The sequence below is a fragment of the Salvelinus alpinus genome, chromosome 23, assembly GCF_045679555.1.
Source record: "Salvelinus alpinus chromosome 23, SLU_Salpinus.1, whole genome shotgun sequence".
Lineage (NCBI taxonomy): Eukaryota > Metazoa > Chordata > Actinopteri > Salmoniformes > Salmonidae > Salvelinus > Salvelinus alpinus.
Genome location: NC_092108.1, coordinates 44,532,859 through 44,560,788, shown reverse-complemented (window position 1 = coordinate 44,560,788; position 27,930 = coordinate 44,532,859). Strand labels below are relative to the sequence as shown.

At 41.7% G+C, this 27,930-nt stretch overlaps 1 protein-coding gene across 2 annotated transcripts; it reads left to right on the top strand.

Annotated features, from left to right (window-relative positions):
* Positions 1 to 528: 528 nt before the first annotated feature.
* On the top strand, positions 529 to 27,930 carry LOC139551132 (translocation protein SEC62-like). Of its 2 annotated transcripts, XM_071362542.1 has the most exons (9): positions 991 to 1,108; positions 7,192 to 7,300; positions 7,785 to 7,850; positions 15,860 to 15,965; positions 16,235 to 16,436; positions 16,570 to 16,665; positions 18,902 to 18,962; positions 19,141 to 19,260; positions 24,491 to 25,874. In XM_071362542.1, the coding sequence occupies exons 1-9, from the start codon at positions 1,073 to 1,075 to the stop codon at positions 25,027 to 25,029; spliced, it is 1,335 nt and encodes a 444-aa protein (XP_071218643.1). In that variant the 5' UTR covers positions 991 to 1,072; the 3' UTR covers positions 25,030 to 25,874. The 2 variants fall into 2 exon arrangements, with proteins under 2 accessions (XP_071218644.1, XP_071218643.1); XM_071362543.1 differs by lacking the exon at positions 7,785 to 7,850 and having other exon boundaries at positions 529 to 1,108; positions 24,491 to 27,930.

The following is a 27,930-nucleotide window of genomic DNA, read 5'->3' as shown; positions in this document are numbered from 1 at the left end:
AAATCATTTCTAGATAGCTACACATTATCTAAAATTATTCAGTAAGCCTCCAGTTTATCTAGATTAGAATGAACACTCTTTATCCACTTGAGATAAAGCGGTAAGGCTATTTTAAAACACGTAACAGTAGCCATATATTGGATTAAACGTGATTTACTACAAGGGGGTTCATTCGATTACATTTTTTGAAGAAGGGTATGTTGTTGAAAAAATGTAATCTTGGATATTTGGGAATGTAGTGCTTTGATCCATTTTGCTCGGTCACGGAGGATCATGGCGGAAGTGGATGTCGAGAGTGAGACGAGAAGCGAGTGGAGTGGAGTTAGAGAAGAGGAATGGAGAACGGTAGTATCAAAGAAGGGAATGAAAAAGAAAAAGAAGAAAACTGAAGGGGATGATAAGTGTATGTCGGTCAAGGACCATCTGAAGTGTCATGCTTCGAACTCTTGAGTAGGGCACCTGTTAAAGGAGTCATCTCTGGAGTGTTGGTGGAAATAAAGGAGGAAATCCTTGCAATGAGAATCCCAGGTGTGGTTAGGGCCCATTGCCTGACCCGCATAATGAATGGAGGAATGGAAGAAAGTTTGTCGGTGCTATTGTTTTTGATAATGAATACCTCCCTACGCATGTAAGAGAACCAGACATGCTGTATGTAAAGAAAGTGGGTTTTGTGCCGTTCATTTGCAAATGTGAAACAACACGGACCAAGTAGCAAGGAAGTCAAAGAAATTGACCATCATTGTGGCTGCAGGAATTCACAGCGGAAGAGTTGCAAGGGTTATATGCAACGGAATACGTGCGCTCCCCCCAGGCTCCTGAGCCTGTGTAGGGATCAGACATGGATTATTCATTTTAACATTAGAGGCAAGGATAATATTGAGTGACTTTCTGGTAGTCAGTATGAGTATTTTTATCCACATATTTTTTTATCTTTTATTTTCATCCCGCACAGTAGGTGGCAGCAATACAACTTTTGGATGTAGTCCGCCGTAAAACCCTAACGAAGATAATTTTTGCTGTCGCGATACTACCCGTACGTGAACACACGTCAAACGAGCAGTGTTGGAGGATCATGGCGGAGCGCAGGAGGCATAAGAAACGGATCCAGGTAAAATCATTTTAACGCTAACTGGAAGAAGATAATATTTGGTTTGATATATTACAGAGTTGAAAACCGTTCTCATTTTGGACATGGCAATATGTATAAGTTTCAGCAACAGGCTAGTTTCTTGCTGGTGAATCGATGCAGTTGATTGGCGAAAAGCTGCAACTAGCAGGTAGCTAGCTAACGTTAGCTTGCTAGCCACCGAAATATTTTATTTTGAAGGAAGTAATGTTCTATGTAGACCGTTATCTGTAACCCGAATATTTCACTGTGTCTGGGTATCACAGAAACCAGGGGTGTAGTATTCGGTTTCCGTTGCAAAACGTTTTGAACAGAACGAAAACGCGTTTATTGGGCAAATACAGGTACGTCCCCTCCGTTACGTTTACTCTGTATGCTTCCGTTTTTCAACGGAAACCGACTAATGAATACACCTCATGTATTGAACGCTAGCGCAAAACACTTAACCTACTTTTTAACAACTTTTAGCGAAACTCGGTGTCTTACTAGCTACCATCACCAATGACAGTAGTTAGCTAACTTAAAGCAGGCAAAGTTGCGGTTGTAACCAAATGTGCATGCGTGTTTGAGTGTGTTGGTATGCATAAATACTGTTTAGCAAGCCAAATGGCAATGATGTACCAGTACATCCTCATTCATTGATGTTTGATGGCTGCACGAAAATAGTCAATTTCTCATTTTCCAATCGATGACGTAACTTTAGAGGATTACAGGATTTACCAGCAAGGCTTGACAAGTGTACTGTGGGGTGTGAGTCCCTCTCAATTTTGTTTGAGACAAACTCATAACACGCTTCAACGCGACAAACCTGATGATGACGATAAAATACCTCACTGTAGTGAGTGGTCATTGTCAGACTGGTGGTCATTGTCAGATAATGAAACAGGTTGACATGCATCAACAACAGCTGAAACAGACAGCTTGGCTGGTAGTCGTAAAATTTCATAAAATTGCAGACCCATATCTCATTTATGGCAGTTTTTGCCTGAAAGAACAGCTCATGTCGTTATTATGCAACAGCTAGAATTCTATCTATTCCTTTACCTCCCTTTTGCGTGCTCTCTCACTCATGGTGGTGTAATAATATTCAGGAATAACTGCTTGCAATGTTGCTTTACCACGATGAGTGAAGTGAACTTAAAGCGAGCATAGCCAAAACAAACACACACAGTGATTTATTACACATACAGTGAACAAAAGCTGCATGGGGCTCTAATAACACGTATTAAATAATGTTATTAAAATAAATTGACTCAGCTGCAAAAGTATACCTGGATGCACATTTATGAACTTTGAAACATGGCTTCCTTTGTTTGGGCTAATGGCTATTCTAATCTGGCTTCTATCTGATTAGATTTTGACCTTTATTTATGTGGTCTGATAGACTTTTGTTTGGCTAGCTAGCATGCAGATTACTGGGACTTGGCCAAGACGTTGGCTATTGTTGGGCGGTATCCAGATTTTCGTATTTCGTCGTTACGTTTCTGTACCATATCGAGGTGTATAGTATTACTGAATATGGACACAAGCGGAGCTATAAAAATAACGAATATATATATTAGTACCAATCAAAAGTTTGGACACACTTACTCATTCTAGGGTTTTGCTTTATTTTTACTATTTTCTACATTGTAGAATAATAGTGAAGACACCAAATCTATGAAATAACACATGGAATCATGTAGTAACCAAAAAAGTGTTAAACAAATCAAAATATATTTTACATTTGAGATTCACACTCTCGGCAATCTCTCAACCAGCTTCACCTGGAATGATTTTCCATCAGTCTTGAAGGAGTTCCCACATATGCTGAGCACTTGTTGGCTGCTTGGCAGTGAAGGAAAATAAACACGAGCAATGGACCAAGAAACATGAGCAATGGACATTAGACTGGTGGAAATCGGTCCTTTAGTCTGATGAGTACACATTTTAGATTTTTGGTTCCAACCGCTGTGTCTTTGTGAGACGCAGAGTAGGTGAACGGATGATCTCTGCATGTGTGGTTCCCACCGTGAAGCATGGTGTTGTGGGAGTGCTTTGCTGGTGACACTGTCAGTGATTTATTTAGAATGAAAGGCACACTTAACCATCATTGCTGCCACAGATCAAAATATAGTTAGGATGTGGTGTGACCAAAGCCACATTCCTGCTTCATGTGTGAGTGCAGATATTAGCATATTGTAATTACCATAGTATACAGACAAACAGAATAAAGGTGGCAATTCAAACTGTACAGGAGCTTCGGCCTACACTCGGCCTGGTGTAGCCGAGCCGGGGCCTGGTGTAGCCGAGCCGGGGCCTGGTGTAGCCGAGCCGGGGCCTGGTATTGCTAACTGGCAAACTTGAAGCATGCAGTGGGCCTTGGGGAAGGTTTGGCCACTGGTAAGGGATGGGTTGATCGCTTGGTTGAGTTGGAGTCTGGATGGTTTGGGTGGAGGCCTGGATGGCTTGAGTTCAGGTGGAGGTCAGGGTGGAGAAATGGGTGGCTGCTTGGTAGGCCGCCTTGGAAAGTCGGTTGTCTGGCTACCCTTCCCCCATTTGCGTTACCATGATAAAATAGTGCAAAGAACCTGGTAAGGGATGGGTGGGAGGTAACACAAGTTGAGAGGAGGGTAGCCTTTTGACCTTTAATTTAGAAACGGTCTGTTGGTCTTTTGTAGGCTTCAAATTGTGGTATGGATGTAGATGGTTTCTTACTATTAAACAATATAGAATAAATACACAGGGGATACAAACTTGTCACTTTGCCGATATTCTCAGTTTTGATCTCAAAATGGGTCATCCATGTGAATCGTGTATATCCCCCTGGGAGAATCTCAGTTGCATACTCCTTGCGTCGCCTCTTTTCGCCTCCTTCTCAAAACCCATTGGAGGAGAAGGTCAGAGGGGGGGGGCCTCTGGCTTTCTCATCCAATGGGTTTTGAGAAGGATACATTTTCCCGCTGTGTGATCACTAACGTTACCTTCTCTGGGGGCTGTGTCATCACTCACTGCACTTAACAAACTTTGTTCCTGACTAGGAAATTTGGAATGCAACTCGGTAAGCATCCTGTGTTCGAAATAATGCTGTGGTTTATTGTTAAGAAGGGAATTATAGTTGCATGTACAGTACCTGTCAAGTTTGGACACACCTACTCATTCCAGGGTTTTTCTTTATTTTTACCATTCTACATTGTGGAATAATAGTGAAGACATCAAAACAAAAATAACACACGGAATCAAATCAAAATATATTTTAGATTCTTGAAAGTATCCACACTTTGCCTTTATGACAGCTTTGTACACTCTTGGCATTCACTCAACCAGTTTCATGAGGTAATCAACTGGAAGTCTTTTCCTACAGTCTTGAAGGAGTTCCCACATATGCTGAGCACTTGTTGGCTGCTTTATCTTCACTCTGCGGTCCAACTCATCCTAAACCATCTCAATTGGGTTGAGGTCGGGTGATTGTGGAGGCCAGGTCATCTGATGCATCTGATGTCCTGTTGAAAAACAAATGATAGTCCAACTAAGTGCAAACCCGATGAGATGGCGTATCGCTGCAGAAAGCTGTGGTAGCCATACTGGTTAAGTTGCCTTGAATTCTAAATAAATCACAGACAGTGTCACCAGTAAAGCACCATCACACCACCACCTCCCATGCTTCACAGTGGGAACCACAGATGCGGAGATCTGTTCACCTACTCTGCGTCTTACCATGGCAGCGGTTGGAACCAAAAATCTAAAATTCGGACTCATCAGACCAAAGGACAGATTTCCACCAGTCTAATGTCCATTGCGCATGTTTCATGGCCCAAGCAAGGCTGCTCTTATTGGTTTCCTTTAGTAGTGGTTTCTTTGCAGGAATTCGACCATGGAGGCCTGATTCACACAGTCTCATCTGAACAGTTGATGTTGAGATGTGTCTGTTACTTGAACTCTGAGGCATTTATTTGGACTGCAATCTGAGGTGCAGTTAACTCTAACTTATTCTCAGCAGCAGAGGTAACTCTGGGTCTTCCTTTCCTGTGGCGGTCCTCATGAGAGACAGTTTCATCATAGAACTTGATGTCTTAAAGTAATGATGGACTGTTATTTCTCTTTGCTTATTTGTGCTGTTCTTTCCATAATATGAACTTGGTCTTTTACCAAATAGGGCTATCTTCTGTATACCACCCCTACCTTGTCACAACACAACTGATTGGCTCAAATTTATTCAGAAGGAAAGACATTCCACAAATTAACTTTTTGACAAGGCACACCTGTTAATTGAAATGCATTCCAGGTGACTACCTCATGAAGCTGGTTGAGAAAAAGGCCACGAGTGTGCAAAGCTGTCATCAAGGCAAAGGGTGGCTACTTTGGAGAATCTGAAATCTAAAATATAATTTGATTTGTTTAGTTTTTTGGTTACTACATGATTCTGTATGTGTTATTTCATTGTTTTGATGTCTTCACTATTATTCTACAATGTAGAAAATAGTAAAATAAAGGCAAAACCCTGGAATGAGTAGGTGTTTCAATAGCGCAAATTATTACACACAATGTGTGTTAGTTAGCTAGCATCTAAGTTGGCAATCTAACACTACCACCCCCAAATGGATAAGTGTGTAAGTTTCTCATATCGAAATGAATGACTGAGCACAGAATGCATTCTTACGAGTCCTAAAAATAGAATATCAGACCAAGTCCAGAGCGTGATGTCATATCAGAATGAGTTCTTCATCCAATATCACGCTTTCCCAAACCAGCCGTTATCCTAATCAGCTGCTTCTCTCCGTCCGTTTGCATCTCCATCAGTTTTAAAATGTTATTTTGCCGCGATGGCGAGCTGAGGTGTGCAGACAGTGATGGGGTTCCTGTTTCTGTCAAGCCTATGTTAGTTATACTCTGAATGTATTTGCATATATGCAAACATTAACAAAGTGGTGGAACAGGGCTGTAACCACAAACGTCCTCTGTGTAGGCCTACCTGCACTCACCTGCGCTGTCTAGACTGCCTCATTAATTACGGTTGTCACATTCTGTTGCATAATTCAACGTGTGTCAATAGCAGGATACCTGTGATATCACGATACTACTCACTTTTTGGACCCCTCGCCAGCTTGCATATAACTCCAACCTAAGATTGTCTATAATGTTGACTAGATAGACACGGGACCGCTCTAACAATGGAAATACATGTCCTCAAAGATGGAAAGCAGGTGGGAGGGGTCGAGATCAGGTTGGACCATTCTAGCCAATGAAAGGGCATATACTCGTGTGAACAGGCCATAGAGATAGAGAACGCATATTTGAATGAGTGCCATTATAGCGTCTGTGACAGCATTAGCAGCGCCATTGAGGCTATCTCCATTTTAAAGTAGTACATTTTCTTCTTCATTGGCTGATCGCTCCCAGCTCCTAGGAATACTTACTTTAAAATGGTGGAAGCCCTAAATGGCAATGTCCACGCTAAAACGGGTTATATCATCTCTATTACAACAGACAACTCCGATATGAAGTCCTTTTTTTTTTTTTTTAAGTTCCCAAAATGCCAAGTGCGTTTTACTTATCACTACATTCGTAACAACCTAACCATTACGAAGCTTCTATTAGATTAAATAAGCCTCACGTTGCAAATGCGCAATTACATTTTTTGTTGACCAAATTCGACATTCATTGACCTCCATAAAAAAAATCCTCACTTCGTGGGCATATTTTCGTGGACCGATTTTGGGACGAGTAAAACCTCTCGCTTCACCTCTTCCTCGTTTGTTCCACACATGAGGATAATACAAAGAAGGAATCAACTGATTAGGGTGCAGGTGAGTCCAGTTAAGGTGTGCTGGGGAAGGAACTGGGTCCCACCCCTGCAGGAACCTGGACATTTATGTAACTGCTACTGGGTTGCGTGTGAGGAAGTGAGTGGGAGTTTTCTACAACTTGACCTAAACCCCACCCCTGCCCTGGGTTAACTGGCCGATCTGCTTCTCTGGTCTGATATAGAAGTTATTTACAATGCTCTGTAGAAGTAGAGAAAGGATAACATTTAGCCCTACTTTATTTTGTGCCTTCCTCACGTGTGTGTGTGTGTGTGTGTGTAGGAGGTGAGCGAGCCCACCAAGGAGGAGAAGGCAGTGGCTAAGTTCCTCCGTTTCAACTGCCCCACCAAATCCACTAACATGATGGGCCATCGGGTGGACTACTTCATTGGTCAGTAAATATGTTTCCATAAGTTTTTTTTTTTTGGTCGACATTTAGGAAGTTAGCATAGAAAATGGATGCGACTATTGCCTGCTAGGTTGCGTTTCCATGTAACGATCTTGTCGATTTAAAAACAGCTGGACGTAATGCCGTCACAATTGAACACCTAGTGTCGCAAAAACCTAGTGTTGAATAACCCCTGTTTCCATTACCCATTTAGGCAAATTGCGCATTAATAAATTGGCCGACAGCCTGTAATGCCCTCCCACCTATCTGTTTCATGTCTCAGGTATAGCCCACGAAAACCAGCATGTATAGAATACAATAGACTAATATTTGCCTTACGGTTACCGTGGCGATCTTGGGCACAGGGACTGTGGTCTGCTTTAAACATTTGGGTATTACAGAGAGCGGTTGAAAATGTCGGAGGGCTTAGCGGGTTTTCTTAATGTCTTTTCTTAATGTCTTTGCCAACTTCTGTCTCTCTTGGCAGAACAGTTTGGGCTACACAAGACTCGTCTGAAGGTCTCCCCGGTATCAGTTGAAAAAATTACTAGAGGTACAGTGCATTCAGAAAGTATTCAGACCCCTTACATTTTTTTCACATTTTGTAACATTACAGCTGTATTCTATAATAGATTAAAAAATGTATTTTTTTTTTTTATATAAATACGTCCTCAGCAATCTACACACAATACCCTATAATGAAAAAGCAAAAACATGTTTTTAGAAAATGTTGCAAATGTATTAAAAATAAACTGATACCTAAATAAGGTAAGTATTTAGACCCTTTGCTATGAGACTCTAAATTGAGCTCAGGCGCATCCAGTTTCCATTGATCATCCTTGATGTTTTTACAACTTGATTGGAGTCCACCTGTGGTAAATTCAATTGATTGGACATGATTTGGAAAGGCGCACACCTGTCTAGATAAGGTCCCGCAGTTGACAGTGCATGTCAGAGCAAAAAGCAGGTCGAACAATTGTCGGTAGACCTCAGAGACAGGATTGTGTTGATGCCAGGGTACCAAAAAATGTCTACAGCATTGAAGGTCCCCAAGAACACAGTGGCCTCCTTCCTTCTTAAATGGTGGTTCCAAACTTTTTCCAACTCTTCCTAGAGCTGGCAGCCCAGCCAAACTGAGAGATTAGGGGAGAAGTGCCTTGGTCAGAGAGCACTCCACTAATCAGGCCTTTATGGTAGAGTAGCCAGACGGAAGCCACTCCTCAGTAAAAAGCCGATGACCGCCCGCTTGGAGTTTGCCAAAAGGCACCTAAAGGACTCTGACCGTGAGAAACAAGATTCTCTGCTCTGATGAAACCAAGATTGAGCTCTTTGGCCTGAATGCCAAGCTTCATGTCTGGAGGAAACCAGGCACCGCTCATCACCTGGCCAATACCATCCCTACGGTGAAGCATGGTGGTGGCAGCATCATGTTGTGGGGGTGTTTTTCAGCGGCAGGGACTGGGAGACTAGTCAGGATCGAAGCAAAGTACAGAGATCCTTGATGAAAACCTGCTTCAGAGCGCTCAGGACCTCAGACTCGGGACCTGAAAATAGCTGTGCAGTGACGGTCCCCATCCAACCTGACAGAGCTTGAGAGGATCTTCAGAGAAGAATGGGAGAAACTCCCCAAATACAGGTGTGCCAAGCTTGTGCGCCATACCCAAGAAGACTCGAGGCTGTTATCGCTGCCAAAGGTGCTTCAACAAAGTACGGAGTAAAGGGTCTGAATACTTATGTAAATATTATTTCAGTTCTTATTTCTAATAAATTAGCAAAACATTCTAAAAACCTGTTTTTGCTTTGTCATTATGGGGTATTGTGTGTAGATTGTTGAGGGGGGAAAACAATGTAATCCATTTTAGAATAAGGCTGTAATGTAAGAAAATGTGGAAAAAAGTCAAAGGGTCTGAATACTTTCCGAATGCATTGTTATATTTTATATGACCTGCATGAGTTTTTGTTAACTAGTGAATAGTAGCCTACAGAAAAGTCCAATCAATCAAATGTATTTATAAAGCCCTTCTTACATCAGCTGATATCACAAAGTGCTGTACAGAAACCCAGGCTAAAACCTCAATGCAGGTGTAGAAGCATGGTGGCTAGGAAAATCTCCCTAGAAAGGCTGGAACCTAGGAAGAAACCCAGAGAGGAACCAGGCTATGAGGGGTGGCCAGTCCTCTTCTGGCTGTGCCGGGTGGAGATTATAACAGAACATGGCCAAGATGTTCAAATGTTCATAAATGACCAGCAGTGTCAAATAATAATAATCACAGTGGTTGTAGAGGGTGCAATAGGTCAGCACCTCAGGAGTAAATGTCAGTCTGCTTTTCATAGCCGATCATTGAGAGTATCTCTACCGCTCCTGCTGTCTCTAGAGAATTGAAAACAGCAGGTCTGGGACAGGTAGCATGACCGGTGAACAGGTCAGGGTTCCATAGCCACAGGCAGGACAGTTGAAACTGGAGCAGCAGCACGGCCAGGTGGACTGGGGACAGCAAGGCCAGGTAGTCCTGAGGCATTGTCCTAGGGCTCAGGTCCTCCGAGTGGGATAATTAGAGAGATCATACTTAAATTCACACAGGACACCGGTTAAGACAGGATAAATACTCCAGATATAACAGACTGACCCTAGCCCCCCGACACAAACTATTGCAGCATTAATACTGGAGGCTGAGACAGGAGGGGTCGAGACACTGTGGCCCCGTCTGACGATACCCACGGACAGGGACAAACAGGCAGGATATAAGTGTTTAAATAATTTAGAACTTTTTAACAATTTCTGCTAGTTAGTTTTTCCTACCATGTGGGTTTTAGCTTGCTTGAGCCTGCTAACTGAGGAGTAATAATTCACCTGTTTCCATACATGTTTAATTTTAAAACATTTATCTTCTTTAGGAGTTGTTTATCTAACTGCTTAACCATTGATCTTTACATGGAATTGTATTTTTTTTATTTTTTTTATGCATCAAAGATGCAGAATCATCTGGCCAAGTGCATAAAGTTCCCTCAGCGCTCATAACAAGCAACCTCTGACAAAAGTCCCTCTACTTCTATTTGAGGTGAAAATGATGAATCAGACACCTTATCGATAGCAACAGCTCATGGTGCTCCTGGAATCAGTGGAGGAACGTAGTCAGAGAAATGCTGATTAATGTCTTGCTCGAGCTGTGTATGCAACTGGTTCACCTCTGCTCACAAGCAATGTGTATTGGAAGATATTTCTGAATGTTCTTCGCCCAGCATACACCCCTCCAACCAGACATGCTTTATCTACACATTTGCTGGATGCAGAGTTCAACAGAGTTCAAGTGAAGGTTAAGCAAATCATAGAGAAGGCAGACTGTATTGCAATCATCTCTGATGGGTGGTCAAATGTTTGTGGGCAAGGAATAATTAACTACATCTCCATCCCTCAACCAGTATTCTACAAGAGCACAGACACAAGGGACAACAGACACACTGGTCTCTACATTGCAGATGTGTTGAAGGCAGTCATCAATGACCTTGAGCCACAGAAGGTATTTGCACTGGTGACAGACAATGCTGCGAACATGAAGGCTGCTTGGTCTAAAGTGGAGGAATCCTACCCTCACATCACACTCATTAGCTGTGCTGCTCATGCATTGAATCTGCTCCTCAAGGACATCGTGGCACTGAAAACAATGGATACACTCTACAAGAGAGCGAAGGAAATGTGTAGGTATGTGAAGTGTCATCAAGTTATAGCAGCAATCTACCTCATCAAGCAGAGTAAGAAGAATAAGAGCACCACCTTGAAGCTGCCCAGCAACACCCGTTGGGGTGGTGGTGTCATCATGTTTGACAGTCTCCTGGAGGGTAAGGAGTCTCCACGAAATGGCCATATCACAGTCTGCCGATATGGACAGCCCCATCAAGAGGATCCTCCTGGATGATGTATTTTGGGAGAGAGTGGTAAGCAGCCTAAAACTCCTGAAACCTATAGCAGTAGCCATTGCACGGATTGAGACAATGGCATCCTGTCTGATGTTCAGACTCTGCTTGTAAGAGAATGTAAGAGAATAAATTTGTACTGTCCTGCCCACTTCACTGTTGCTCCAGTTCTGAAATACATCAAAAAGCGTGAAGACTTCTGCCTGAAGCCCTTGCATGCCGCACCGTACATGTTGGACCCCAAGTATGCTGGCAAGAGCATCCTGTCTGGTGCAGAGATCAACAAGGCCTATGGTGTCATCACTACCGTATCTCGCCACCTTGGCCTGGATGAGGGCAAGGTTCTTGACAGTCTAGCGAAGGACACTTCCAAGCAAGGCTTTGGGATGGAGATGCAATATGGCAGTCGTGCCAACATATCTCATCAGCCACCTGGTGGAAGGGACTTTGTGGATCTGAGGCTCTTTCCCCTGTTGCCTCTATCATCCTCCAAATCCCATCAACATCATTCGCCTCAGAGCGCAACTGGTCCTTGTTTGGGAACACACACACCAAAGCATGCAACAGGCTGACCAATACAAGGGTTGAAAAATTGGTGGCCATCCGGGCAAATTTGAAATTTGCAAATTTGAGGTTTTTTTTGCCTGACAACGAGTCATCCTCAACAGGGTTGGAAAGTGACAGTGAAGATGAGGCCTCAGAGTCTGATGTTCAAGAGGTGGACATTGAGGAGGTCTAGGGAGAAGACATGGAAGAGTGAGAGGAAGACAACCAAAGCTTTAGTTTCCAGACTATCACTTTACAGATGATAGTCTGTTTTTAGGGAGATGTGATGGGATCATTGGTGATCATTCAATATTCCCTTTTGTTGTTTAGTGAAATCATCCCATGTGAAGTCAAGTAATTTAATTCGTAACTAAATTTTAAAAAACAAAACAAATTGTATTGGAAGGATTTAATCATTTGCAATTGTCTACTCATAAGGTAAAAGGTTTACGTTTCTGTCTCCATATGATATGGTAAATATATTCAATGCAAAAAACATCTACATTTAATTTATATTAATTGCATATATTCCCGTTAATTCCCACGGAAAGTTTCCACCAGAATATTCCCCAAAATGTGTAACCCTAGTGTCCACATACTTTTGGTCAGTCTGTTTCCTCCTAATTAAGGAGGCATGATCTATTTCTATAAAAGAAGCCTACATTTAAATCTCATCATAACTAGCTAACTAACTAATTCATTTTTTTTTTAAACATCAAATTATTGGAAATTCAAAAGCCCAGATATGTGTAGACGGAACCTGCTCTATGAAAGAACCATCCAATGCATAAATGGGCTAAGCCATCTGAAATATTTCTACAATAATTAGAAAACAGCATACATTTATTTTTTCCCACATTAAGTACTAATTTTTAAATTCACAAGGGCTTTCTGCAGGGTGCCAAAATTGGTAGGGGCAATAGCGTAGATAAATGTAATCTATATATAGATGAACGTTACACGTTTTGCAGATAGACCAATATTATTTATATAGATAGGAAAGAGGGCAGGTCCCAAAATCGACTCCTGCGGGACCACCTTTTAGTAATATCGAGGTGACTTGACACCATCAGAAAGCTCACATTGTGTCCTGTCTGACAGATGGCTCCCAAACCACTTGCAAGACACCTGGTCGAGGCCCATTTCAGACAACCTTTGAATGAGTAGGGGATGGTTGACAGTGTTGAAAGCATTGGATAGGTCTATAAATATGGCAACATAGTGATTCTTATGATCTAAGCAATTGAATGTCATTTAAGACTGACACGGTGCTATGTCCAGTTCTAAAACCAGACTGGTACACATTAAGAATATAATTTGAAGTTAAAAAGTTCTTAGCTGAGAGTGTGCAAGTGATTCCAATATTTTTGCAAGATAGTTTAGAAATTGGGTGGTAGTTGTCTAGGTCAGAAGCCTCTCAACCTTTTGTAAAAAGGGAGGACATGTACCCCCTTCCAGATATTATGGATTGCACCAGAAGCAATTGTTAAATAAAGAATGCGGGTCAAAGGTTCTACAGTGAGCGGGGGTTGGGGGAGAAAGCTGCAGTAGAAAGCGGTAAAGCGAATCAACTCCAGTGGATATCTTTTGATACATTTTTTACAAGGCACTTTACATCATTGACACAAAATGGTTCAAATGGAAAAAAGAGTGCCTTGAAGTACATCAGTCTCTGCTGTCTGTTTAGAGATTAATAAAGGACTCCTTCTTGTGGAACTTGTGCTATTTTCAGAAACCATTATTTGAATCTCATCTCAGCCAGCTGAGGCAAAATGGTTAACTATAGCACCACAAATGTGGTCTGTTATGGGACCAGAGGCTGTCTTAACCTGCTCGGGCAATTTGGGGGGGGGGGGGGATTTCAACCCCTCATATACACAATTCAAGAAGTATGTTCACTTTGCTATTCTAACCAGAGTAAGACATCTATTTCTTGAATATCTGAAGGACTGCCTTTGAGGTTAGAATGTCAATTTAGCCTGAGCCCAAACTAAGTTTCTTTTATGAAATCTTTCAGATCATTCATGTGTGAACCAAGGGTTATAGCTGTCTTTTACCCTTAATCTCGTATATGGGGCATGCTTATCTGCATCAGAGTTAAACAGAGAGGTAAAACATTTAAGGACCTGATCCGAATCGAAGATAGAGGACAGCACACCCTCCCAACCAGGTCATACAGGAAATGTTGGTCATTGAAATGTCTCTTTGTAATAATGCATGGACACGATTTAGATAGCTTAGTATCTTTAATTCAGGCAATGGGACAATGGTCACCGAGCTCGTTAGCGAAGACTCCATTGGCTGTATACTTTTATAAGGGGTGTTTGTCAGAATGATATCCAAAAGAGTAGATTTTTCGTGGTGTTTTTAAGTTGGGGCGTGTTGGTTTAGTTATCAGTTGAGTTAATTTAGCTCAGTACAAATATATTTCAGTCTGTCTGATACTGGCATCAACCAATCCAGGTTAAGATCACTCAATGTTAATAATTCAGATTCACCGTAGTTAGACAGCAAGTCAGACAATTTGCTAAGATCTATTGGGAAGGGCGATAAATTCCCACTAATGTTAGTTGGGCATTATTACCCAGGCCCACATTTAGGACAAGATATTCAAAAAGTTTGTAGACTGAGGTGGATATACACACAGCAACATGCAAGTTGTTCTTTATGAATATGGTGAAACCCACACGTCTGTCAGATCTATAAAAATTGTATCCATTCAGAGACACATCAGTGTCCGGCACAGACTTTAACCAAGTTTCAGTAATTATCTAAATGTCTGTGTTAGTTTGAAAAGCCAGAATTACAATAAGATATATTTTCAAAATCAAACTTGACATTTACATGAATCAGTTCATGGCGTCAGCTGTGGGATTTCAGACCAGACAGTCTCCAACACAAACATGCTGTGATCAGTAGGTAACCCTCTACACTGAGTGTAAAAACATTAGGAACACCTGCTCTTTCCATGACAGATTGAACAGGTGAATCCAGGCGACAGCTATGATCCCTTATTGATAAATCCACTTCAGTCAGTGTAGATGAAGGGGGGGAGGCAGGTTAAAGAAGGTTTTTTTAAGCCTTGAGACATGGATTGTGTGTGTGCCATTCAGAGGGTGAATGGACAAGACAAAATATTTAAGTGCCTTTTGAACAGGGTCTGGTAGGAGGTACCAAGCGCACCGGTTTGAGAGACAAGAACTGCACCCCTGCTGGGCTTTTCACACTTAACAGTTTTTCCTGTTTATCACAAACGGTCCACCACCCAAAGGACATTCAGCCAACTTCACACAACTGTGGGAAACATCGGTGTCAACATGGCCCAGCATCCCTGTGGAAGGCTTTCGACACCTTGTAGTCTATGCGCCAATGAATTGAGGCTGTTCTGAGATTAAAAGGGGGTGCAACTCAATGTTCGTATGGTGTTCCTAATGTTTTGTACATTCAAGCCATGGGGTTGGCTTGAAATGGTATAGATACAAGATGGCTTAGAACTGTGCCATTTGGTCTGTCTCAAATGAAGATGTGGATTAATACAAGATTCAAAGAGGGTTACTTGTTTCGGCCAAAGGCTGACATCCTATCACGTTTTAGTACCTTTTCAATGTTAGCCCCATAGCAGAGCTGCTGCTCTCCACAGTGTCAGTAAATGTTGTTTGCACAGTTGTGGGTTAAATGTCTGTGTGAGCTTCTGTGTCTGTTGTGGAGAGTAGCTTTTGTACACATCATATCCCCAGGGGCCAGGATTTCAGAACGTTCACCCAGCACAAAATAATTGTTTTAAGTGAGCCTATGCCCCCCCCCCCCCCTTGCTTTTGGATGAGTCTTGATGACAAAACTAGACCAAAGCTCTATATACCACGTCACATGCTACAACCAAGATATTGTCTATGATCCCACAACAATTGTTTGGAATATTTCATCACTGTCTCTTTATAAACAGGATTGAGACAACAAAGGATACTTTTGATCTGGATTGAGCCTTCTGATAACTGGTCCCACACATCAGCTGTTGACATGGCATGATAGCGATTGAGTTTCAACACTCAGTATCTCCATGTCTTGTCTGTATGTTTGAACATGTTGCCGGTTTCCCCATGTCAGCCTCCAAGGCAATAGACTGTCTGCTGGACTCCAAGTGGGCCAAGGCCAAGAAGGGAGAGGAGGCTGTGTTCACCACCAGAGACTCTGTGGTGGACTACTGCAATAGGTGGGACCCACCTACCTTCAACTACATACCACACGAGACTAACTACCATCACTACCACTGTATACTAGACTAACTAATATCACTACCACGCTACACCACACTTACTACCACATTGACTATACACTTGACTATTTACCGCTACCTACCACCCTACACTGACTTCACTAACACTGCACTAGCTAACTACAACTTTACACTACACTAGACTAACTACCAGCTTACACACGAGAGTAACTATCTACCACACGGTTTCTGCTCTCCTTGTTCAGGCTACTGAAGAAGCAGTTCTTCCACCGCGCTCTGAAAGTCATGAAGAAGAAGCCAGAGAAGGACATCAAGAAAGATAAGGAGAAAGAGAAAGAGAAAGAGAAGGCTAAGGGCGACAGCGGCAAGGAGGAGGAGAAGAAGGGGAAGAAAGAGAAGAAGGATTCCAAGGATGCCGAGGCTTCAGATGCAAAGAAGGAGAAGAGTGTGAGTAAATTGGGTGAATACGTAGGCCATAAGCATGTTGTAGTAGACCACTGAAGCAGTCTCGTCGTAGACATGGATCAGTCGTATTTCTGTAAAGGTCATGTTTCTGATCTTGCTGTGTCTTTTTGTTCAGGATGATAGCCCCGGAATGCCAAAGAAGAAAAAAGATGCCAAGAAGAAGTTCAAACTGGAGCCTCATGAGGACCAGCTCTTCCTGGATGGGAATGAGGTGAGTTGGAACACAGGGTAACTTCGGATAACAGGTTAGATAGGGGAAATGAAAGGCAAGAATTTCTGGGAAAGTGAGCATGTTTCAGTTGAAATGTAGATGAGAACGTCTTTAGTCAGAGGTATTTGTAATATCCGCTTTGAAGGAAAGGGAAAGGGGGATACCTAGTCAGTTGTCCAACAATGTATTCAACTGAAATGTGTCTTCTGCATTTAACCCAACCCCTCTGAATCAGAGAAAGTGTACAGTTTGAGCGTTTTCGTATGTACAGTTTAGTCAGAAGTTTACATACATCTTAGCCAAATCCATTTAAACTCCGTTTTTCACCATTCCTGATATTTAATCCGAGTAAAAATTCCCTGTCTTAGGTCAGTTAGGATCACCACCTTATTTTAAGAATGTGAAATGTCAGAATAATAGTAGACAGTGATTTATTTCAGCTTGTATTTCTTTCATCACATTCCCAGTGGGTCAGAAGTTTACATACTCTCAATTAGTATTTGGTAGCATTGCCTTTTTAAATTGTTTAACTTGGGTCAAATGTTTTGGGTAGCCTTCCACAAGCTTCCCACAATAAGTTGGGTAAATGTTGGCCCATTCCTCCTGACAGAGCTGGTGTAACTGAGTCAGGTTTGTAGGCCTCCTTGCTCGCACACGCTTTTTCAGTTCTGCCCACAAATGTCCTATGGGATTGAGGTCAGGACTTTGTGATGGCCACTCCAATACCTTGACTTTGTTGTCCTTAAGCCATTTTGCCACAACTTTGGAAGTATGCTTGGTGTCATTGTCCATTTGGAAGACCCATTTGCGACCAAGCTTTAACTTCCTGCCTGATGTCTTGAGATGTTGCTTCAATATATCCACATAATTTTCCTTCCTCATGAGGCCATCTATTTTGTGAAGTGCACCAGTCCCTCCTGCAGCAAAGCACCCCCACAACATGATGCTGCCACCCCCGTGCTTCACGGTTGGGATGATGTTCTTCGGCTTGCAAGCCTCCCCCTTTTTCCTCCAAACATAACGACAGTCATTATGGCCAAAAAGTTATGTTTTTGTTTCATCAGACCAGAGAACATTTCTCCAAAAAGTACATCATTTGTCCCCATGTGCAGTTTCAAACCGTAGTCTGGCTTTTTTTTATGGCGGTTTTGGAGCAGTGGCTTCTTCCTTGCTGAGCTGCCTTTCAGGTTATGTCGATATAGGACTCGTTTTACTGTGGATATAGATACTTTTGTACCTGTTTCCTCCAGCTTCTTCACAAGGTCCTTTGCTGTTGTTCTGGAATTGATTTGCACTTTTCGCACCAAAGTACGTTCATCTCCAGGAGACAGAACGCGTCTCCTTCCTGAGCGGTATGGCGGTTGCGTGCTCCCATGGTGTTTATACTTGCGTACTATTGTTTGTACAGATGAACGTGGTACCTTCAGGCGTTTGGAAATCGCTCCCAAGGATGAACCAGGCTTGTGGAGGTCTACAGTGTTTTTTTTCTGAGGTCTTGGCTGATTTCTTTTGATTTACCCATGATGTCAAGCAAAGAGGCACTGAGTTTGAAGGTAGGCCTTGAAATACATCCACATGTACACCTCCAATTGACTCAAATGATGTCAATTAGCCTCTCAGAATTATTCTAAAGCCATGACATCATTTTCTGGAATTTTCCAAGCTGTTTAAAGGCACAGTCAACTTAGTGTATGTAAACTTCTGACCCACTGGAATTGTGATACAGTGAATTATAAGTGAAATAATCTGTCTGTAAACAATTGTTGGAAAAATTACTTGTCATGCACAAGGTAGATGTCCTAACCGACTTGCAAAACTATAAAGTTTGTTAACAATAAATTTGTGGAGTGGTTGAAAAATGAGTTTTAATGACTCCAACCTAAGTGTATGTAAAATTCCGACTTCAACTGTACATGAATTCAGCACTTTGGTGTTCGTGTTTCCATGTGGCATTTGAGAGAATTCCAAGAAAAGGTTATTTCACAAAATAACTGTTTGAGGGTGCACTTTACGAGACAAATTCTCCATGACGTGTCATAAGACCCAAATTCTTTGTGACGTCAGTTTGCTAGGCTAGCTTGTTTTCATATGATGGCAGATGGTTCAATGTGACATGCACTGACTACACCATGTAATATCTGAAAACGGTGAAACGTGGCAAATTCAGATTTTTTCCCTCCCAAATAAACAAATATTTAAGGTGAAATGTAAAATTGACGTTTACTCCACTTCCCAGGTGTTTGTTTGGATCTATGATCCAGTCCATTTTAAAACCTTTGCCATGGGACTGATTCTGGGTGAGTGGCATTGTAGTGTTAATTACCTAGAACATTTACATTTTGTTGAAATTTTTAAACTACCTGATTAAACTGTCATTCACACAAATGACTGAAAACTGCGACTGAATTGGTAAAGAAGAGAATAACAATGGTTATTTTCCACTGTACTAAGGCGTGTCTGTCTCTGTGTTTCTAGTAATTGCAGTGATTGCGGCCACTCTTTTCCCACTGTGGCCGGCTGAGATGCGTGTGGGTGTGTACTACCTGAGCGTGGCAGCAGGCTGTTTCGTGGCCAGTATACTGCTGTTAGCTGTTGGTAAGTGACAGAAAGAAAACACGCCTTTTTTTTGGGGGGGGGGGGGTTGTGCATCAGCAGTTTCTCTTATGTCAGTCACTCAATTAACCCATTTCAGCAGCAAAAAAACAATTTTGGATTAGTATTCACAGAATTCTCCAGTGTACAAAATGTGAGTAAATTGTAGAGATACCACCCATGAATGTATTTGTTAGTGAAAGAGACATGGTTGTTGCATTCATACATTTATTGTGTCCTATGGACTTCACCAAGTGAGACCCTAACTGAATGTTATCATACATTTACATTTTAACATATCATACGCATTTCATAAGGCCTAGTTTTACCCTAATTAACTCGCCTGAAACTCATGCAATTCACTTTGAACCAAAACCACACCCATTATATTAGATTTTTTTTTATTGTTTCAATATCCGTTTGTGTTGACTGATTTAATTCATTAATCGTGTGCTACTCAAATATAAGGACCGAGTGTCTGCGGGTTTTCATTCCAGCCTTGATTGAACCACATTCCGCTTAAGGCCCCCAAAAGGCGAAGGCAGACTCTGACTGCACGAGCCAATGAGCCCCCACCCCCATCAAAGTTGCCCATCCCTGCTCTAGACACTTGTGTACAACCTGAAAAGATTGGGTAGTTTCAATCAATATGGTGCTTCCAACATGTTCTCCTAATATGCTAGGTAGAATATATCACAATATTGCTAATACACCTATCCAACCCTTACATGAAATTCCAATAAAACGTTTGTTTTATTCTTTACCCTTTTAATAGTTGATCTGGGCCCAATGGAACTTAGTGGAACTGACAACCATTTTAAGTTCTTTACAGAAATGAAACGCGTAGATGATCATAATATCCGTCTAAAATATCATTCACAGTTTATGCTTTGACAAAAAAAATCCATTACGTACAGTAAGGCACTGTTGGCAGAATTGAATGGATGCAGTCAATGCATGATTAATGAAATTCACCCATAAATGGTTAAGTAGTCTAAATATTGCTATCAGGTTGTAAATCACACCTAGTATATTGTCTGCTGCCTTCAGTCATTCAGGGGAGGAACTGTTTCTGCCAATATTTTGGTTATTGGGAGTCAACACAATCATATGCATTAACACTATATTTTATCTACAGCGCCTTCAGAAAGTATTCATACCCCTTTACATTTTGTTGTGACAACATAAATTCAAAATAGATTCAATTTGATGTCTCGCCCATTACACAAAGTACCCCATAATGACAAAATGAACATGAAAACATGTTTTTAGATAAAAAAAATTGCAAATGTATTGAAAATGAAATGCCTCATTTACATAAGTGTTCACACCCCTGAGTCAATACATGTTACAATCACCTTTGGCAGTGATTACAGCTGTGAGTCTTACTGGGTAAGTCTCTAAGAGCTTTGCAGACTTGGATTGTACAATATTTGCCCATTTATTCTTTTCAACATTCTTCAAGCTCTATCAAATTGGTTGTTGATTGATCATTGCAAGACAACCATTTTCAGGTTTTGCCGTAGATTTAAGTCAAAACTGTAACTCGGACACTCTGGAATATTCATTGTCTTCTTGGTAAGCAACTCCAGTGTAGATTTGGCCTTGTGTTTTAGGTTATTATCCTGCTGAAACGTGAATTCATCTCCCAATGTCTGATGGAAAGCCGACTGAACCAGGTTTTCCTCTAGGATTTTGCCTGTGCTTGGCTCTATTCCGTTTCTTTTTTCATCCTGAAACTCCCCAGTCCGTAACGATTACAAGCATACTCATAACATGATGCAGCCACCGCTATGCTTGAAAATATGGAGAGTGGTACTCAGTAATGTGTTGTATTTGATTTGCCCCAAACACAACTATTTGTATTCAGAACAAAAAGTGAATTGCTTTGCCACATTTTTTGCAGTATTACTTTAGTGCTTTGTTGCAATCAGGATGCATGTTTTTGGAATAGTTTTATTCTGTACAGGCTTCCTTTCAATTAGGTTAGTATTGTGGAGTGAACTACAATGTTGTTGATCCATCCTCAGTTTTCTTCTATCTCAGCCATTTAAACTCTAACTGTTTTAAAGTCACCATTGGCCTCAGCGTGAAATCCCTGAGCGGTTTTCTTCCTCTCTGGCAAATGAGTTCGGAAGGACGTCAGTATCTTTGTAGTGACTGGGTGTATTGATACAAAGTGTAATTAATAACTTCACCATACTCAAAGGGGTGTTCATTGTTTGCTTTTTTATTTGTACCCATCTATCAATAGGTGCCCTTCTTTGCAAGGCATTAGTAAACCTCCCTGGTCTTTGTGGTTGAATCTGTGTTTGAAATTCACTGCTCAGCTGAGGGACCTTACAGATAATTGTACTGGATGTGTGGGGTACAGAGATGAGGTCATTCAAAAATTATGTTAAAGCCTGTTACTGAGTGAGTCCATGCAACTTATTATGTGATTTGTTCAGCAAATGTTTATTCTTGAAGTTGTTAGGCTTGCCATAACGAAGGGGATGAATACTTATACTCATTTTCATTTGTAATTCATTTAGGAAAAACATAATTCCACTTTGACATTATCGCTATTTAATCCATTATAAATTCAGGCTGTAACAACAATGTGAAACACGTCAAAGGGTGTGAATACTTTCTGAAGGCACTGTATTTACACTAACTTTTGTGTGATATATATATATATATATATATATATATATATATATACACACTACTGTTCAAAAGTTTGGGGTCACTTAGAAATGTCCTTGTTTTTGAAAGAAAAGCACATTTTTATTGTCCCTTAAATAACATCAACTTGATCAGAAATACAGTGTAGACATTGTTAATGTTGTAAATGACTATTGTAGCTGGAAACGGCAGATTTTTTAAAATGGAATATCTACATAGGCATACAGAGGCCCATTTCCAGTAACCATCACTCCTGTGTTCCAATGGCCCACAGCGTTGTATGAGATCTTCAGTTTATTTTTTATTTTTACCTTTACCTTTAACTAGGCAATTCAGTTAAGAACAAATTCAAATTTTCTAGGAACAGTGGGTTAACTCCCTTGTTCAGGGGCAGAAAGACAGATTTTTACCTTGTCAGCTCGGGGATTCGATCTTGCAACCTCTCAGTTACTAGTCCAACGCTCTAACCACTAGGCTACCTGCCGCCCCATTTCTCGCAATAGCCTTAATTTCTCCGAACCAGAATAGACTGACGAGTTTCAGAAGAAAGTTCTTTGTTTCTGGCCATTTTGAGCCTGTAATCGAACCCACAGATGCTGATGCTCCAGATACTCAACTATTCTAAAGAAGGCTAGTTTTATTGCTTCCTTAATTGGGACAACAGTTTTCAGCTGTGCGAACATAATTGCAAAAGGGTTTTCTAATGATCAATTAGCCTTTTAAATTGATTAACTTGGATTAGCTAACACAACATGCCATTGGAACACAGGAGTGATGGTTGTGATAATGGGCCTCTACGGCTATGTAGATATTTAATTAAAAATCATCAATTTCCAGCAACAATAGTCATTTACGACATTAACAATGTCTACACTGTATTTCTGATCAATTTGATGTTATTTTAATAGACCAAAAAAATTGCTTTTCTTTCAAAAACAAGGACGTTTCTAAGTGACCCCAAACTTTTGAATAGTAGTGTACACACAAAAGTATGTGGACACCCCTTGACAGGTGTAAAATCGAGCACACAGCCATGCAATATCCATAGACAAACATTGACAGTAAAATGGCCTTACTGAAGGGCCCAGTGACTTTCAACGTGGCACCGTCATAGGATGCCACCTTTCCAACAAGTCAGTTCGTCAAGTTTCTGCCCTGCTAGAGCTGCCCTTGTCAACTGTAAGTGCTGTTATTGTTAAGTGGAAATGTCTAGGAGCAACAACGGCTCAGCTGTGAAGTGGTAGGCCACACAAGCTCACAAAGGGAACGCTGAGTCCTGTAGTGCGTAAAAATAGTTTGTCCTCGGTTGCAACACTCACTACCGAGTTCCATAATCCCTCTGGAAGCAACGTCGGCACAAAAACTGTTAGTTGCGAGCTTCATTAAATGGATTTTTATGGCCGCGTAGCCGCACACAATCCTGAGATCACAATGCCAAGCGTTGGCTGTAGGGGTGTAAAGCTCGCCGCCTTTGGACTCTGGAGCAGTGGCAACGCGTTCCCTGGAGTGCTGAATCACGCTTCACCATCTGTCAGTCCAACGGACGAATCTAGATTTTGCGGATGCCAGGAGAACGTTACCTGCCTCAATGCATAGTGCCAACTGTAAAGTTTGGTGGAGGAGGAATAATGGTCTGGGGCTGTTTTTCATGGTTCGGGCTTGGCCCCTTAGTTCCAGTGAAGGGAAATCTTGATGCTAAAGCATACAATGACATTCTAGACGATTCCAACTTTGTGGCTACCGTTTGGGGAAGGCCTTTCCTGTGTCAGCATGACAATGTCCCCGTGCACAAAGTGAGGTTCATACAGAAATGGTTTGTTGAGATCTGTGTGGAATAACTTGACTGGCCTGCTCAGAGCCCTAACCTCAACCCTATGGAACACATTTGGGATGAATTGGATGGCTGACTGCAAAACAGGCATAATCGCCCAACAAGAGTGGATGCTGTTATAGCAGCAAAGAGGGGACCAACTCCATATTAATGCCCATGGTTTTGGAATGAGATGTTCGACGAGTAGGTGTCCACATACTTTTGGTAATGTGGTGTATATTATCACCCATATTGCTGCAAATATTGAGGCGGCTTATTCTCCTGCTTACCCTATAATAATGCACTAAATTGTAGATTTGGCAAGTCATTGCGCATGTTACACATTATATACACACACACACATATCGTTCTTGATTCTGTTTAGTGGAGGTCTTCTGTGAACAAAGGCAAATTATCTCACGTCTCGCTTAGCTATTGTACGAGTGGTCTGAGGCAGTCGGTAAATAACGAGCGTTTTAAGTGCAACTTCAGTAACAATGATTTTGGGGAACAGCTCAGAGATTTATCGATGCGGCTACAAAGGTTCTTGCAACGAAGTTAGCCCTAAGATGCTTTTGGGAAACCCAGCCCTGGTAAGTTTACCACTTGTTTACCCTAGTCAAAACTGGTAACAATGCACCAAAGTTGATGTCATAGGACTTCATTACCTCCCCTCAGAACCAATGATGTTACTTCCAGGCTCTTACCTTAACATTACAATGCCATTTGACATTGTTTTTGTTTGTCTCCCATCAGCTCGCTGCATCCTGTTCCTGATCATCTGGCTGGTGACGGGCGGTCGCCACCACTTCTGGTTCCTGCCCAACCTGACTGCCGACGTGGGCTTCATCGACTCCTTCCGCCCGCTCTACACGCACGAGTACAAGGGCCCACGGGGCTGCAGCAAGAAGAGCCCGGACAAGACAGAAGGCAAGACCACCGATGCAGACGCAGCCAAGGCCCAGAAGTCGGACAGCGAGGAGAAGGGTGATGGTGGGGAGGAAGAGGAGGAAGGAGAGGTGGAACGAGAAGAGGGTGAGGGCACAGCGCCGAAAGGGACGGAAGAAAGCGAGGTGACTGAGGCGGCGGGGACGTTGACGAGCGCCGCCGAGCGCCACTCGGACACGGACAGCGACCGCCGGGAGGACGAGGGCTCGCAGCACAGCAACGGAAACGACTTTGAGATGATCACCCGCGAAGAGCTGGAGCAGCACACGGAAGGGGAAGGAGAGGGGGAAAGAGGAGTGGAGGAGAAGGGAGACGGTAAGTCGAAGCCCTTGTCTGTTCAAACATAAACATTATCTCTACCACCACCTCCTCCTCTGAAGGATCTCCTCCAGGTCCTCTCTCAACCTCGCTGAGGAGACACCTCCCCATCTTGTCTGCTCCGATCTTCCACTAACTATACTGTACCACGTCTGTCTTGGTATTGACACCGGTGAAACGAAGCAAACGGCAAGAGAGAGAGAAAAAAACGCCTTATTGTGGTTCTGAGATGATTTCAACTGAGAAATGCAAACTAACTTAACAGACGTGCTTGTCTGAGGAAGTTGTCACGATAGTTCTCCCGATGTTTTCCCGATTTTTTTGGTACTTACGTTATGACTTTATCCCGTATCATCCTAGTTCAGAAAGACTCATCTGCTCTACATGTTATATGTGTACAATGGTCCCTTGTATGTCTTGTTTTTGTACGTGAGGCAAAGTTTAGTCAATCTCCACAGATGAGGGAATTATACAACTATGGAATCCTTGTTTTGCCAGGAGAAATACTGCCATCTTCTCTACCTGTCCCTCAAATCCTGACTGTGGTCTTATGAAAGATGTGTGATTGGTACAATCAAAGTTAAGCCCAGTGTTGTGTCCAGGAGGCACGTTTTCCCTACTCAAACCAACCCTTTCCTTTGGACCATTGTCACACAACTGGGCCAAGTGTCCTGTACTAGCAGTGGCCCTCCTGTACACGGTTCAGCTCTTGTATTTGGACTAAAGCCAGAATCTGATCTCTCGTAAGCAGCCATCACGTTACAATTGACCAACCGCTGGCTGCGCCAATATAACTAATCTGGATGGACCAGAATCTGTAGTTTCTCCCCCAGCCTTGTTTTTTTTGGCATTACTTTCTATTTTCAATGAGAAATGCTTGTTTGTATGGTTGATAATGATCGTCGTGCAGTTCTGCACACACATAAAATCAGAGTTTCGCAAGAGTCATGTCCATTACATAAGAGTAGTGTCCATGAGCAGTGGGACTCATTTTAAGTGTAAAACTGATCATCTAAAATATTCCTTACTAGAATAACTTTTATTTGAGGCCACACATATGCAGACAGCAAAGATAGAATTGAAAAACGGTTTGAGGTTCGTATGCACCATTTTTAGAATGAGGCGTCAAAGTGAAATAGTGCCAAACACGTAAATTGTTGTTACAATGCATGCAGTTTTCATATGAGAAGACATGTCAAAAGTGTCAGCAAGGGATTTTGGTACAATTATTCATTTTTGTAACTAGTGTCAGATTCCAAACCTTTTGAACGCAGAGCAGTATAGGAGCCAGGACATTGGTTTGTAGACTTCGATCCCATTCTCCCTTCAGTTCTATTTAAGCCACGCAAAGCAGACAGTGTACTTCATACTATTACAAACTATCGTATAATGAGTATGGTAGGCCTGTTGTCAGTTCAACTCGGCTGCCCATCCTTTCATGATTTGCGTTTGTTGCGTTGCCTTCATTGGTATTCTAGTCAAGCTAACAGACGACGATGAAGACCCCTGTGAATGCATGGCGACTCCATTTGAAACCAAATGGGGTCGTGGTCCAATTCTCCTCAATTGTTGCTTTATGTGGGCTGTGGTCCAAGACTGTCCATTCGTAAGGTCACATTTTTTACTCATAGTGAGGATAAAATAGATAAATGTATCATTTATATAATGATATCTATTGATATATCAAATGTGTGTGTGTGTATATATATGTGTTTATATAAATATATATATACACACACACACAAACTTAGTCTGAGAAATTATGAACCTACTTTGTTCAACCTGAACAGAAACCTTTTTGTTTAGGTTTTTGGTATCAAGACTTCTTTTCATAATTTATTTTTATTTTTATTATTCTTTTTTTGCTATAATTTTGACCTCCAATAGGCATATTGTCAAGAGTGTACTGTACTCATTATTGGGTACTTTCAAACACTAGAAATGTGGGTTATGTTAAGTGTGGATCAGATGGGCTACCTAATTTTGTTTTATTTTATATTGATCGATTTTACACTGTCATTTCTTTGAATGTGTGAAGAGTAATGTAGCTAGTTTGTCCATTTGTCTACTTACTGTAAGTCACGTAAGAATAGTGAATGATTAACTAGTGGTTGAGAAAGTAATTGGCAGTGGCTTGCATAACATTTATATTGCTGTTCCACACAAAATGCTCTTCGGTGGAAAGTTCTCCCCACAGTGGAATGGTAGAGCAGAACTTGTGAGAGCAAGGGGGGAAAAAGTCACTCGATGGCTTTGATATCACGCACCCTACACAGATCGACCCAATGTAATCGACTGAGGAGTATCTTCGAGACACTCATATCACACTATTTTGTAGTGCCGGCTTGTTCCTGGTACCATGCTGGATGTGTAACCAGACCGGCGGCAGTACATCTCTGTTCAGGCTCACTAGTGTGAAAAGGGGTACAAGTACTCAGTCTTGCTTTCCTGTTCGAAGAGCATGTTAACCTCCGATTTTTAGGCCTCCAACTGGTTTCTTCATCGACGTGTTTCCCTGAACTCTTCTCAACAGCGTGTAGCTCTTCTACAGGACACGTATACTACTAACAACTGCACATCGTGTAGCTTTTTGTCTTTTTCTAAGTATTTTTGTTTTAATTGCTTTTCTGTTTCCTGATGTCTTCTGGAAAGCGAGGTGCCAGTAGCTGTATTATGAATTTTGGCTTTTTCATGAAAATCTCTAATTGTTCTTTTGAGTGTTCTTCGTGCACAGTCTGTTGTATATTGTAGTATTAAACTATGCTGCTTTTCCCCATCAAAATACATGTTCTATCTGGTCAAAATGTCTTTAGTCATGTAGTTGTTCATATTTGGATCAATATCAGAGAGGCTGTCTCTTGCAATATTTGGAATATAATTTAATTGTATATCTGTATCTTATCATTGCAATAAATATAGAACGCAATTGA

Bases quoted from the DNA above. Each gene is read 5' to 3' on its own strand.
- LOC139551132 (XM_071362542.1), top strand. From the start codon at position 1,073: ATGGCGGAGCGCAGGAGGCATAAGAAACGGATCCAG. The intron at 7,301-7,784 runs GTCAGTAAATAT...CTCTCTTGGCAG, and splicing joins TCGGGTGGACTACTTCATTG to AACAGTTTGGGCTACACAAG. The intron at 15,966-16,234 runs GTGGGACCCACC...CTCCTTGTTCAG, and splicing joins GTGGTGGACTACTGCAATAG to GCTACTGAAGAAGCAGTTCT.